This window comes from Morus notabilis, unplaced genomic scaffold, assembly GCF_000414095.1.
Source record: "Morus notabilis unplaced genomic scaffold, ASM41409v2 Scaffold847, whole genome shotgun sequence".
Taxonomy (NCBI): Eukaryota; Viridiplantae; Streptophyta; class Magnoliopsida; order Rosales; family Moraceae; genus Morus; species Morus notabilis.
The window spans coordinates 116,816-131,450 of NW_010365351.1; the positions used below are offsets into that span (position 1 = coordinate 116,816).

At 33.8% G+C, this 14,635-nt stretch overlaps 3 protein-coding genes across 4 annotated transcripts in view; 1 reads left to right on the forward strand and 2 right to left on the reverse strand.

Moving 5' to 3' along the window:
- LOC21388592 (putative hydrolase C777.06c) overlaps positions 1-1,619 on the reverse strand; it is a 3,542-nt gene extending 1,923 nt beyond the window's left edge. Inside the window, exons 1-5 of the mRNA XM_024172146.1 lie at positions 1,338-1,619; positions 707-834; positions 515-627; positions 387-428; positions 89-144 (exon numbers count right to left, since the gene is read on the reverse strand). Of these exons, the coding sequence (XP_024027914.1) occupies positions 89-144; positions 387-428; positions 515-627; positions 707-834; positions 1,338-1,488 (490 nt within the window). The 5' untranslated portion in view covers positions 1,489-1,619. The remainder of the gene's footprint in view (positions 1-88; positions 145-386; positions 429-514; positions 628-706; positions 835-1,337) is intronic.
- A 3,937-nt stretch (positions 1,620-5,556) lies between these two features.
- Positions 5,557-10,064, forward strand: LOC21388593 (beta-fructofuranosidase, insoluble isoenzyme CWINV1). The gene is made up of 7 exons (XM_024172130.1): positions 5,557-5,844; positions 6,060-6,068; positions 7,238-8,100; positions 8,336-8,494; positions 8,668-8,906; positions 9,021-9,111; positions 9,698-10,064. Exons 1-7 carry the CDS (start codon positions 5,661-5,663, stop codon positions 9,875-9,877), a joined length of 1,725 nt encoding a protein of 574 aa, XP_024027898.1. The 5' UTR covers positions 5,557-5,660; the 3' UTR covers positions 9,878-10,064.
- A 1,012-nt stretch (positions 10,065-11,076) lies between these two features.
- LOC21388594 (glyoxylate/succinic semialdehyde reductase 2, chloroplastic) lies at positions 11,077-14,201 on the reverse strand. Of its 2 annotated transcripts, none has more exons than XM_024172144.1 (12): positions 13,952-14,201; positions 13,749-13,827; positions 13,538-13,603; positions 12,809-12,884; positions 12,674-12,729; positions 12,455-12,539; positions 12,298-12,358; positions 12,062-12,114; positions 11,896-11,966; positions 11,743-11,815; positions 11,508-11,612; positions 11,077-11,415 (listed from the first exon to the last, which is right to left on the reverse strand). In XM_024172144.1, exons 1-12 carry the CDS (start codon positions 14,139-14,141, stop codon positions 11,257-11,259), a joined length of 1,074 nt encoding a protein of 357 aa, XP_024027912.1. In that variant the 5' UTR covers positions 14,142-14,201; the 3' UTR covers positions 11,077-11,256. The 2 variants fall into 2 exon arrangements, with proteins under 2 accessions (XP_024027912.1, XP_024027911.1); XM_024172143.1 differs by having other exon boundaries at positions 13,749-13,830.
- Between the last annotated feature and the right edge of the window lie 434 nt (positions 14,202-14,635).

Consider the following 14,635-nt stretch of genomic DNA (forward strand, 5'->3'; position numbering starts at 1 on the left):
GGGAAAGAGAGTGGATTTTTGCAAGACGAATCATCACTATTGTGTAAAATATCTCAAGAATAACAATGAAAGTGTTGATGCCAGAGACCTCCAATTGCATCAGCATGAGAATGAGTAATTACAACCGCATCAATTGTTCTTAGCCTGACAGAAATATAACTAGTCACCAGAAAGGATATGCAAGAAACTTCTCCGAATACAAAGAGATCATAGATCCTTAAAAGAAGCACCTAAAAGATAGTTTTGCTATTGTTCAGTTCAGAGTTGTAATCTTTGGAATCTTAGCTTAAAATATCAGATTTGGTAGACTGTTTGATGCGAGTAAGTTCCACTTAGTAGCTCAAAACTCTAAAGTGCATGAGATTACTGCAAGTATTAACACTGACCTGTAAGCAGGAAACCATCTAAGAGCACTGTGGTAGAAGAACCTGCACAATAAATTCATAATGGTAAAAACACTTTGCAACAAGAATAAATTCTAACAGAACTTATAGGAAGCTTGTCCTCTACTTACTTCCCAGCATCTACAAGAATGTTACGTATTCCAGATGACGAAGGATAACGAATAAGGATGCTTGTGTTAAGTCTCTTGTTTATATTACCTGGTTCTGCAGCTTTTGAGCACACCTGAAAAACTCAAAATCACGGCATTTCCTTGACTAATCGAATTTAGAATTCCGAATAAGAAAAAAATACTAATCCACACCTCACATTTCTTTAGAGGATTTGTAAGGCAGCTAAGACGGGGAATCCCTTCACTTGTTCCTGTACCCATAAATATGATCTCTGATTGGTCATCAGGTAATTCTTCTCCGGAAACTCCCCTTGCATAATCTGCAATTCGCTTGGCAAATCACCACATAACTCATATAGAAGAGAGTACCAAACAAACTGCAAGATTTTTGTGTTTTTAGTGGTAATAAACTATCAGCATTCTCTAAACCTCATTTGTTTTTGTTTTGTTTTTGGTTCTTTTTTTTCCCTGTTTTCTAGCCAATTACTTCAATAATTGATTCATTCATACACATTTATAATGGAAACAACCAGAAAAACATGAATTTTCCTAAAAAATGCCACCACAATCAAGTGATTGCTTATAAAGAGCTGGATAAAACAATTTCATTTTAGTCCCTACTTTAGCTTCTTAAACCACAGAAAAGAGATAAACTTTCAGACCCCAATCATCGATGCATAGACATGGCATATTTCCCATCAAAAGAATCGAAACAATATTCTCAATAACCAACAAAAAAAAAAACTTTAGATTCTGTAGAACACCCACAAGACAAAGAATTATAATGAAACCCCAGTTGAAAAAATTGCACTTTGAGGCTTACCAGATCGAAGGCGAGATTGGAGAACCCGTCTGAAGGGAGATAAGCGAGTGTTGGGGAGTGAAATTGCAGAGTTGTGGAGTGATATTTGGCGTCTGAAAGGCGCAAAACAGGCCAGAGAAGAAGGGCGAATCGTGCCCAGATACAGAACCATCGACAAAGGTCCTGAGAATTTATCGGAAATGAGAAAACGACACGGAAAGATATGCTTTTGGATTTCACCGGAGATAGAAGGGGCCGTTCGTTGGTTTCAGAACGAACAGAACACCAACGACAACGAGCAACGAGAATATGCTTCCTTTCCGAAAGAAAGGGACTTTGTTAATGTTAATGTTGTTGGTGAAAAAACGACTTTTAGTTTTCAAGTTTCGCAGAGATGCTACGTGTCGTTCCTTCTTAGAAAGTAGAATTAAAACTATGGCAAATATTTGTAGAGAAATGATAGCTCCTTCTCTCACTATTATCACTTTTTGCGTACACTATTTAACTTGTGGATTTTATTATCTCTTTTTTGTGAATGCAAAAAATTATAAAAAGAGTAACATAAAAAATGGCGTGAATATCTCTTATATTTGTATAATGAGAGGATGAATAAATTTTAAAATACTAACGATTGATAGAGTGATACTTAAATAAAAAATAAATATATGTTGCTTTTTGTGAAACTAACAGCAACATGTATTTATTTTTCATTTAGGTATCACTCCATTCGTATTTTAGAATTTGCTCTTCTCATTATTCACAAAAAGCAACATGTGAAGTGAAATGTGAATTAGCCTAAAAACTAGAAAGTTTGAAACAGCATTATAATAGAATACTACACGTCGTTTTTACATAAACGATAAAACACAAGACCTTCAGTATTGAAACGACATGTTTTCACACCAACGGCAGTAAGCCTCGTCTTTTTTCCTGTCGTGTGGTTAAGCCGTGATTGATGAATAAGGAACCTTTTAAAAGAAATAATAATCATAAGGGTGGGGTGAATTACCTCAACGGTATAGTCAAGTTGCTTTATGATTGCAACCACAATAAAAGACAAATGTAAGTGATGAATTAACTAGGTTTAATGACTTAGCGTTTTGTGTCTAGGTTAATTCATAACAATGACTTGAATCAAAATCAATGGCTGTATTTGGAGTTATTTTTGTTTCTGTTTTTTACGTTTTTCGAGAAAGAAAAAATGAAAATGAGAGAGAGAAATGACATTTGGCACAATTAAAGATAAAAAATAAAAATGAAAATGATTTTTTTAGTTTAGTGTAAAATAGGAGAAAAATGAAAAATGACTTTTAGTCGTTTTTCATTTTTTGTTTCCGTTTTTTCCTCTCTCGAGTAGAGAGAGATGTTAATGGATTTTTTATACTGAAAACAATCTCTTAATAAAATTACCAAACACATTTTTAAAAATGATTTCTGTTTGAGATTGAAAAATTTTCATTTCAATTTTCATACAAAAAATAAAATTATTTTAAAACAAGTTTCAAACGCATTCAATATTTTTTTTCTCCTCTTTTCATCCCATTAGTTTGGTTTTTTAAAGTCAAAAGGATCGTAATCATAATAAAAATATAAGATGACGATGTTTGAGAGCCTTCGACCAAGCGATATTAAAGTAGCAACAACTTTTTGAAATAAATATTTTGGCAATGTACAAATTAAGACGTGTTTCTCTTGAAGAAAAAAAAAATAGTTGTTACGCTCAAGCAGTCAATATTTTTTCATTACATATGTAACCTTTTTCTTGATATTTTTTTAAAATGTTTCTATGAATAATGATGAACTCGGATGACTCAAGGTTATGATTAAGAACTCATTTACAAATGTGCCCTACCTTTTGATTTCCTTTTCGACTAAATCATCATGCTTTCTTGTTCCTTTAGAAGATGTTCCACATGTTTGTTTCTTTTTCTTTCTTTTTTTCCATCTTTACAAGTGGACCAAACACAAAGCAGGGACTTGTTTTCTAATGATCTATTTCAAAGAATACAAATTAAGCGTGGAGAATTAGAAAACTAAAGTGCGTCATAATTATGATCATATTTATTTCACCGATTTGAGTTTTACTATAATAAAAAGCTCTTAAAAACAGTCACATTTAACTTTTTTACTATAGTAAAAAATTTTCACATAAAATTATATCCCAACTCAAATTAAAAACTCGAATCAACGAATTAAACGGGCCCTCTATTTCCTGATTATGAGGGCATGGGGTTGCCGACTAACATTCAATATCGTGGACAGTTTGAACAACCAATTGCTTTCACTAAAAAAGAAAAAAAAAAGTTTGATGCAAGTGAAACTAAGAGGAAAGTACAATTACTCTCTCTTATGTATTAATTTAAAGATAAGAAAGTTTAATATTACTTTGACAGAGCACTGATCATGATCAAATTAACTAAACCATATATGACTAAAAGTAACTTTGCTTGAATCAATTTGGAATGAAAGATTGGGAAATAACCTAGGACTTCTTATAAATATTACACACATATATATGAATGTATTTGCATATGTATATGCACATCCAAATATGTTGAGTATGGATTCAGACAGGTTTTTAACTCCTGCACTAGTTAGTGTTAAAATAGTGCCCCTCCTCCTCGATTGCATTGCATCAACTTGTCACATTCAGGGTGTAATAGAAGTATTCTCATCAGATTATACATTTTTTTTAAGCTCTAACTGAATTCAAATCACCTGTTTAATTTTTAATGTTTCAAGTGATCACGTTTTGCCGTGTTATTTAATAGACTCAAATATTAAGTATGCAAAAAGTTAGTTAAAAAGCGTTTAAAGTTTTTAAAACAACGTGATATAATATGATTGATTAGACACGAGTATTTTAAGTCCGGTTGAAATTTACTATCCAAATAATAAAACAAGAACAGAAATTGCAGGGAAAAATAATAACAATAAAGCTAAGCCATATTTTTTTAATCTAAGCCAAGCAAGCACAAACAGAATTAGCAGAGAGATCACGTGCAAACGTGAAAATAAATAAATAAATAAGCAATGAGCTTTTTTTGTTGTGATTTGTTTCTTCATTTTTTTTTTCTATCCGATTAACTTGAATTTGTTCAAATTGGACACTCACACTTTACAAATACGCTTATGCTCTTTGAATTGATCCAGAAAGAGTTTTTTATTTTTTATTTTTTATAATTTTTTTTTATTTTTAATTGCTCTAGTTCTTAGCCCAAACACATCACGATACGTATTCTTTGGCTGTTTTGCGTGTCACTAGTAAATAAAATACCCCGGTTTTCAAATACCAACAATTAATTGGATCATAAATCATGATTCATATTTGTTTTAGGTCGTCAAAAAAATTCTTCATCATAGAAATCAAGCACATGTGTGTGGTGTATATACATGATCGTTTCCAAGATAAACGAGAAATTGATTAGACAGTGACGGATGAGAAAATATTCGATGATTAAACCCCCATTATAACTTGGACCTTGTAACCCGTATAGACGCGTGTATTAACCTATTTTTCACTCAGCCAAACAATAATAATGGTGTATCAAGAAAAGTCATTGGTAAAGATGCCTATTAACAAGAAATGAAAAACCCTGCCAAGCTTTAATTTAACCAAATTACAACTCACAAGATTCTTCCAATACATTTATATATAAAACCTCTTCCAACACAACACAAATTTTTTTTTAAAAAAAAAAAGCAAAAATTTGAGTTTTTCTTGAGAAATTAACGGATAATTAAGTTGTTTTGCCTTTCTTAATTTTTTTATTTATAAAAATTAAAAAGGAATGAGACACAAAGGGAGATTACGGGCCTGTTTAATTTGTTGATTCGAGTTGAGATATGACTTTATGTGAGAGTGTTTTATTAGTAGTAAAAAGTTAAATGTGTCTGTTTTAAGAGTTTTTTACTATAATAAAACTCAAATTCTAAACTCGAATCGGTAAAATAAACGATGCCTACAATTATAAGTGCCAGTAAGAGAATTCACTTTTATTCCTGATTTTGAGAATTCACTTTTATTCCTCTTTTTTCTTCTGGCTGCTTTCCCGGGTCTTTCCTTATATGATCTTTATTCTTGTTATATTATCTTTATCGTCTTCCATTAAAAAATAAAAATAAAAATAAAAAATCTTAAACGTTTTTCTATTGGCCAAAGCATTGATCCACACAGTGGAATCATGACTTTTTATTTCTTTATTTATTAATCTACTTTTTTTTTTCTTTTTAAACCTTGAATTTGGACTAGCCAAAAATGCAAATCATCCGTAGTTTTCCTCAATAAATAGACACTGAGACTCTCCTATATCTTCTCAACCCCACTAAAAACTAAATCCCACCATGGCCATTTCCTCCTCTTCTTGGGCGCTTCTCTTCTTTCTTGCTATTCTTCTCAGCCATGGCGTTTTCAAGCTTGAAGCTTCCCATAATGTTTACACAAACCTTCAAGTTTCTGAATCCGTCCCTGCAGAACAGCCTTACAGAACTTCTTACCACTTTCAACCCCCCAAAAACTGGATAAATGGTATGTATATGCGTATACATATATATATAACTATATATATATATATTTCCCTTACCATTTCTGGTTATTATTATTATTATTGTTTTTTTTTTCTTTTCAAGTTTGGCTCTTTTTATGGAGTTAACAGTTCTTTATCGTTTTGTTTCTTGTTTCTGTCACTCGCCAATGTTGACCGACTCTGTGAAATGGACAATTCGGTGTGTTTGGACATGCAGATCCCAACGGTCAGTTTTTCTTCCCCTCTTGTCTTTGTTCTTCTTTTACGGTGCTTTGCCTGTTTTAAGATATGGTACTAGGTCAGTTCACGTGATATTTTTTTATGTGTTAGATTTTGACCATTGACTGATAATTGGAGTACTTTTTATTATTTTATTATTTTTTATAATTTGATTAGAATTCAAACTCTTCACTTGTTACGAAATTAGGTGTGTATTATCGTTATGTTTAAATTCCCTTGTATCTAATGGTTATATGTGACTTTTTGAGAGTATATGTTGACGTGATTATTAAATGAAGGAAAAATTGAAAATAGCTTTAGAAGGGGGAAAAAAAAAGGTCATTGACTCGTGAGATCAAGTTAATTGAGAAGCAATTGAAAAATCATTTTTAGTTTTCTTGGTTTATGAAAACTATTTATTTTTAAGTTTAATTAATTATCTCCGGTCGTTTTTGTCTTTGAAAATTAGATAACGTTCCGTTCTTGTTTTGACATCTTCTTGGCCACGGTCCTAATATTGGCAAATTTGTGCAGTGACGGCCAATTTATGTAGAAAATTCAGCCATTTATACTGATCATAAAAGGCTTATACGTGCCTTAAATTCCTTAATTTTCTCACTTGGCAATGTCAATGCTGGATGATACATGACGTGATAATGAAAGCGTCATTTTGTGGAGTACAAGTAATATTATTTGTGACACGAATTGTCACCCTTATTATGTTAAAAAATTTGTGAAAACGTGTCACGGGTCGTGTTCGGGTTGACTGTAAATTTAGAAAGAAACGATCAAAACACGACACGAACACGACACGTGACACGAATTGCCATGCCTATTATGTTATATCTACAATCATGCAATTAGAGTAGTTTTAGTGGTTGGTAAAACGGCTCTTTTTTCTTTAAAAGATTGAGTTAGTAAATGAGAAATATAAATCCACATTTTGCGAGGAGTTATATACTACACTTTTTTCTATCTTTACAATCTTTTATTTAGGATGAAAAATAAAAAAATCCATTGACTTGTTTTTGCACATCTTCGTTAATGGTCGGTCACTTCGTTTATTCTTTTGTCACGACATTTTTTAGATTTGATTTATTTTTGGGTTTTGAAACTGCATAATCACTCCAAATTATTTATAGACGTGTGATATGTTTCTTTCTCATCTAATATTAGGACCAATGATATACAAGGGACTTTACCACCTATTCTACCAATATAACCTTAAAGGTGCTGTGTGGGGGAACATAGTGTGGGCCCACTCAACATCCACTGATCTTGTGAACTGGACCCCACATGACCCAGCCATCTACCCATCACAGCCGTCCGACATCAATGGCTGTTGGTCCGGTTCTACAACCATTCTCCCCAATGGTAAGCCAGTCATTTTCTACACCGGAATAGACCCACAAAACCGCCAGGTCCAAAACCTGGCCATGCCCAAAAACCTTTCAGACCCATTCCTTAGGGAATGGGTTAAGTTGACCAAAAACCCCTTAATGGCGCCAGCCCAAACGAATCGTATCAATTCCAGCTCTTTTAGGGACCCCACCACTGCCTGGCGGGGCCCAGACAATAGGTGGCGAATTATCATTGGGAGCAAAAGGGACCGTAGAGGACTTGCTATCCTCTACAGGAGTAGGGATTTCCTTAACTGGGTTAAGGCCCAACACCCGCTGCATTCTGCCAAGGGCAATGGCATGTGGGAATGCCCGGATTTCTTCCCCGTGGCTGTGGATAGCCCGATCGGGGTCGACACGTCGGTGATTGGAAACAAGGTTAAGCACGTCCTTAAGGTCAGCTTAGATGACACCAAACACGAGTATTACACAATTGGGACGTATGCCATTAAGAAGGATAAATATATCCCGGATGAAGGGTCAGTGGAGAGTGATGCCGGATTGAGGTATGATTATGGCAAGTTTTACGCGTCCAAGACATTTTTTGATAGTGTCAAGAGGAGAAGGATTTTGTGGGGTTGGATTAATGAATCTTCAAGTGTTAATGATGATATCAATAAAGGTTGGGCTGGAGTTCAGGTAATCTTTTATTGTTTACTTTCATTGCTTGAATTGAACTTTATGTTATATAAAAGATTGTCACATGTAATACTTTTTTAAAAAAGAGATGATAGTTTTTGATTCGTTGTTCAAATAATAATAGAGTTGACTTAGTAGGTACCTTTGTTTCAAGGAAAATGGTTTCCACTATCTTTTTTTTCTTTTTTCTTTTTTCTTTTATAGATAACATTGTAATTATGAAATCATTTTGCAGGCAATTCCAAGGACCCTTTTGCTTGATAAATCCGGAAAGCAGTTGATCCAATGGCCAGTACCAGAAATTGAAAAACTAAGAATAAACCAAGTCAACTTTTCCAATAAACTACTCAAGGGTGGATCAGTACTTAAAGTTCCCAAAGTTACAGCAACACAGGTTACTTTTCATTATATTTTACTTTCTACTCAAGTTAACAAAAAAAAAATTACCACTATTAAGTACTAATACATTGGAAAAAAAAAATTAGTAGAATAAGCCTAAGTTGAACATTTTAATCATGATGATAATTTTTTGTAAACTTTTTTTTTCCTTTTTTACCCTCTTTACAGGCAGATGTAGAGATTTCATTCAAGATTTCTGGGCTTGAGAAAGCAGAAGTGTTGGATCCTACTTGGACAAACCCACAAATTTTGTGTAGCCAAAAGGGTGCCTCAGTTAAGAGCAGTTTAGGGCCATTTGGGTTATTGGTTTTGGCTTCAAATGGCTTGAAAGAGTACACGGCAGTGTTCTTCAGAATTTTCAAAGGTCACAACAAATATGTGGTGCTCTTGTGCAGTGACCAAAGCAGGTTTCTTTTCCTCTTTTTCCTCTTAGGCCATCAAACATATTCTTATCAACAAGCATTCAATATGGATTTTTTTTTTTGTTTTTTGCCCCTTACTTATTTGTTGTTTTGTGATAGGTCCTCCCTAAAACAAGATAATGACAAGACCACTTATGGTGTTTTTCTGAATGTCGACCTTGTTCATGAGACGCTGTCTCTAAGGAGTTTGGTGAGTAGCAATCAATTCAAAATATAATTGAACTCTTATCATTGATTTTTTGTCCCTATAATGCTGGAAACTTTCAAGAAATCCACTTATGTTGTTTTGAAGTCTTCCACATGAAAAATTTTCAGTCTACATTTTTGTCTTGTATATGTGTATGGCAACTTCATCGAGTGCTAAAAATAGGCTTTTTTTTTTTTTTTTTTTTTTTTTCAATTGTGTCTGTTGTGACTGTTCACATTAAAAATTTATAGCATGCGATACACAATATCTTCTACTCATAGATCGAACCATTAAAGAACTAATTCATATTTGTCAAGTAAAACAATAATTCTTATGGTAAAACTTTATTTATTTATTTATTTTATAATGTTGATCCATGCGTATTAATATCGGCAGTGTCTTGTATTCAAGGCCTCATGGTAACATAATGTTTTTAGAATTTCTACACATGTGACCGACAGGATAAACTTTAATGTCTCACTCTTCTAAGCTAATGTGGGCGAGCATTCTTTTATATCATGATAAATTCTTTTTATCCATTTCATCTTTTAATCCCAACATGTTTGAAACTTTTTCACTGTTTTTGTAGATTGATCACTCCATAGTGGAGAGCTTTGGTGGGAAAGGAAAAGCTTGCATCACAGCTAGAGTTTATCCTACATTGGCTATTGGTGATGGGGCATATTTGTTTGCTTTCAATAATGGAACTCAAGATGTTGAGATTGCAAATTTGAATGCTTGGAGTATGAAGAAAGCAAAGATCAACTGAAGAAAAGGAAAGAGATAAGTGGGGAAGGAGAGGCAGGCCAAAAGAGCAAGGAATAAAAGAGGAACAAGTTTCTCGGATTAGGATCTAGTCATTTGACACAGAGAATCATTACCATGTTAGATTTGGTTCCACTTAATCATTATATCCATTGGCTTGACTTTTTGAAATTTGCATACCTGTAGTTTTTAAATGATATTTAGTATGAAGTTTGCTACATTATTTTAGTGACTCTCTCTCTCTCTCTCTCTCTCTCTCTCTCTGCATAGATTTGAGAAAACCATAGAAGGCAAAATAGAAAATTAAGCAAAAATGACCAGCTTTTTAGGACACGGCTAGGTGGCCATGTTCACTTGATATTGAAAAACTATATCAATAGATTTGTTGGTCAACAAAGTAAACTGACTTTCTATTAATGAAGGTATGATTAAAATGTTTGCTTGACCTAGTTATAAGTTAACCTTAAAGAGGGGGGAAAAGTTAAAATAATGACGATAGATTTGTAAACTTGTTAGTGGCTGCTTAACTTTATTATTATTATTATTATTATTATTATTATTATTATTATTTTAATGGTAAGTCATCGAGAGCAGAGAGAATAGAAGACTTTAAAAGTCATATAAAATGTTACAAAAGCGTTAAGATTTTTAAATAGCTATTCAATAAAATAGTTGTTCAACTGTCGAAACTTCGTATAACCAGTTAAAGTTACCAAATTTCAGCGTTGAGCATGTGTAATGTTTGATATAGATACACAATCTGCATCTTATACGCCTGAGGATGCTCCACATCCAATGTAGCTTAGTTTTGTTTGATTTGCTTGCAAGTTTGATATGTTTTCAAAAACACTTGGGCTGCCAATTTCTATAATCTTTTCTATTTTGATATCCTTTTATCTCTATTTTAAACCCTCTGTAATGTGAATGTTCATGTTATATTTGAAACAAGTGTGAAAAATGGCATAATTTGACATTTGTCATATACATAATTTCAAACGGCATATCTACTCTGTGCCCCTATTAATAGGCATAGTTAGGATTAGTGATATTGTCATTAAGTTCCGTTAAACTGTTATATTTTTCTTCATCTAGTATGATTCTCCTACCAACTAAAGAATAGACTGCAAATTTAATGCCATATAAACCAATGAATAGTTAGATTGGTTTTCTTTTCATACCAAAAGGGTGCATAGAAAATCAAAATAATAAAATTGTATAAGCTATTACACGGAATTATATTATTGACTTCCAACTTCTATGAGGCTGAGTTTATGTTCTTCAAAGAATTAATCAATTTAATCGGGCTCTAGCTGCAGATGACCATGATAAAGGGCAGCTACAATAAACTCACCTCTCGGGGATGAAAAGCCGAGGCTATTTTGTTCACTGCTGCAACTTTCCTTTCAACGCCTCGATGACAGCCGAAAAATCCCGGTCACTGAGGCCGTATGATTTGGCTACTTTGTAGAGTTCATTCGTAGCTGCTGCAATCGGAGTGGGTTGGTTCACAGATTCAGCTAAACCCAGAGCAAGCCTCAAGTCCTGCAACCAAAGATAATAGATATCATCAGAGGCTGTAAGCACTAACATCATGAGGTGATAAAAAAGGTCGGCACTTAAGAAACTTCACAAACCTTCTGTTGATGCTTCAAGGGAAATGCAGTAGGATAAAGGGATTTGATCATTGACGGGCCTTTCATCGAGTACATTGGTGCGCTAATTGCGCCCTGCGAGATGACCTGCAATATCATGGATGAACCATAAGTCATTTTCTTTTCTTTGGATTTGAAAAGACAAGAAAAAGGGAGTCTTAGAACTATGTATTGAGGAAATAATACGCAGTAGGATAAGAGATTCTCTGCAGGATACCTCAACGAGTACGCTTGGGTCTAGTCCTGCTTTCTCACTGAGAAGCAGCCCTTCAGCAAATGAGGCCATCATACTAAGAAACGTTGAAACACGTCAGAATAAGTGTAGAAAAAAGACAGAATATTGATTAAATGGAAGTGATCTCGGACAAACCTTCCCATGACCATGTTCACAACAAGTTTCATGGCAGCCCCATTTCCGACATCCCCGAGGTAGAATCTTGACTGGATGAAAGTATAAAGATGGGCATAAAACAGAAGCAGGTAACTATATATATCTAAGCCAGAGAAGAAGTTGCAAAAAAAGCAAGACACAATACCTTCCCCATGATGTCTAAGAAAGGACCAACTGTTTCATAAAGAGATTTATCTCCTGAAAAATTTTAGCTAACAATTTAGTTCCTGTTAGACTCACTTCACTAGTTATGCAGAAGTACAATGAGTTTCTGAACATGGATGAACAAGAAGCTTGGACAGCGTTTGTAGTGGGCGCCAAAGCAAACATGGACAGCGACAACCCGAAAAACTTTATATGAGAAAATTAAAGATTGCATACCTGCTGTAAGAAATATGAGCTGACCCTCTTCTGCTGGCTTTTTTGAGCCGGAAACTGGAGCCTAACAAAGAAAGTGCCCAAGCTTAAACTTTTTCTACAATACCATAACATAAACTTTATGTTAGCTTCTCTAGACTTCTGAAAACAGCTCGATTACCTCCAAAAACAATGCTCCAGTGGATTTAATATGTTGAGAAATCAATTTAGAGGTTGCACCATCAACAGTTGAAACATCCACATACCTGAAGACGTGCAGAAATGGTAATTGCATAAACTGCTTATCAGGTTATAGCTATAGGAGAATGTTTATACTATCAATAAACTTGCACTTAGGAAAGGAAATTTCCATTTGCCATGGGAACAAAAAAAATAGTACCCTTTTCCTGAACTCATTCCGCTCGCAGCTCCATGCTTCCCACAAGCAACATCAACCTGATAGAAAGCATCTATAAGCTGCCGTTTCTGAATAGAAGGTTAAGTAATGAAAAAAATTAAGAGAAAACATACGCACTGCACTCTCAGGATCCGAAAGCATGGCAAATGTGACATCACAAGATGCAGCTACTTCCTCAGGAGATGATTTATATCTGCAAAATCATCAAACAATATAACTAAGACATTCCAGGTTAAGTTCTCTTACATGGCTTTGAAAGTAACAGAACAAGTTATCATGAAATATATATATATATATATATGTATTAGTAGTTAAGTTCAGGGTTTTTGTATTAGTGCACCGTGAACTTATCGTAGCTAAAAACTTAGACCCCGAGCTTTTAATTTTGACAAGTATGACCTTAAATTTAAAAATCGTTGCATTTCTAGTCGAATAGCTAACAAATGTCAATTAATAGACAGAATCTCAATGAATTTTACACAAAATGCACCATCTTTTCGTTGATCGACAAATTAGACGCTGAACTTTTTAATCTTGACATTGGTGACCATAAATTCTGTATATTAATTGACGTCAGTTATCAGTTAGACTGCATTGCCAAGGATTGTCAAATTTTAGGAGTTAAATACCAAAACAGTAAATTTAGAATTACTTGTGAATTACAAAAAAGTTTAAGCTGCATTGGTGCAAAATATCCTTATATTTACACGAGAAAAGAATAAACTTGACTCTGAATTGATTCTGAGACTTGAAATTTAAATTTTTTATGAGAGGAAAATACCGTAACAAAATCAATGATTTGAGTTTGAGTATATAAAATAAACAGGCACAATGCCAAGTACTTACTTTGCACCTAAGCTGATGAGAGGATCACATTTGCTCTTGGTCCGATTCCAAACAGTCACATCACACCTACAAGGTCCCAGAATGATTATTAAGCTTGATTCCAACGACTAAGGATTCACCTCAATTGTCACATATTAGTACCTAATTATTCATAATTTTTCACAGTAAATATCCAAAATCAAAAGGATTTTTATCAGAAAAACTTACATACCCAGCTTTTATAAGATTTTGTGTCATTGGAGAACCCATAATTCCAATACCAAGGAAACCAATGTTTGCCGGCAATTTATCTGCTGAGAATCAAAAACACGTAAAATTTCATGTGTATCGATAGAGACTTTCTCACAGATGGGCAAGAAGATGAATTGATCAAGAAACATGACTACCACATGAAAAAAAAAAAAGAAGATAAACCTTTAGGAGGATCATCGTACGCTCGAGAAGACAAGGCCTTGAAGGAAACAGAAAATGGTGGTCTTGAAGAGAATAGAGAAATGGGTTTCCCTCTAAAGTGATTAGGAATCTGAGGGCAAAAGCTCGAGCACATTGCCATGGCGGTTGAAGATAAATGCCGACAGTAACTGGTCTTGAGGAATATGGACATTGCCACCCAAGTTTGGTCTTTTGAGCCTCGACGGCTGTGGGAAAAGCTCGCATTTTTATGTGGATTGTTACCTTTTGTTTGGATAAACAGAGATTTGGATAAACAAAAAAAAAGATATAGGTACCGTTTATTTTACTAATCACTTTAAAATTTAAGGGTCCGTTTGGTTCATGGATTCAAATCATGTGATTTGAACTATTTTCGATTTACATGTATTTTTTGTGAGAGAATACTGTAGCGAACAACGAATCATGATTCGAATCAGGGAGTGAATTTAGGAACCAAACAGACCCTAAGTGTTATTATAATAATTTTTTTTTTAAAAATAATTACATTAAATTTATTTATTATAATAAAAAATTCTTATATAAAATAATATATCAACTTAAATTAAAAATTTAAATTAGTAATTAAACCGACTCATAGTCTGAGGTTTTGGACATAAGGCTAGACTTGGCCAAGACCCACCTTATTCCTGTATTGGATAGGTCTAC

Bases quoted from the DNA above. Each gene is read 5' to 3' on its own strand.
- LOC21388593 (XM_024172130.1), top strand. From the start codon at position 5,661: ATGGCCATTTCCTCCTCTTCTTGGGCGCTTCTCTTCTTTCTTGCTATT. The intron at 8,101-8,335 runs GTAATCTTTTAT...ATCATTTTGCAG, and splicing joins AAGGTTGGGCTGGAGTTCAG to GCAATTCCAAGGACCCTTTT. The intron at 8,907-9,020 runs GTTTCTTTTCCT...GTTTTGTGATAG, and splicing joins TTGTGCAGTGACCAAAGCAG to GTCCTCCCTAAAACAAGATA.
- LOC21388594 (XM_024172143.1), bottom strand. From the start codon at position 14,141: ATGTCCATATTCCTCAAGACCAGTTACTGTCGGCATTTATCTTCAACC. The intron at 12,885-13,537 runs GTAAGTACTTGG...ATGATTTTGCAG, and splicing joins CTCATCAGCTTAGGTGCAAA to ATATAAATCATCTCCTGAGG. The intron at 11,816-11,895 runs GTTTGTCCGAGA...AACGTTTCTTAG, and splicing joins GTGAACATGGTCATGGGAAG to TATGATGGCCTCATTTGCTG.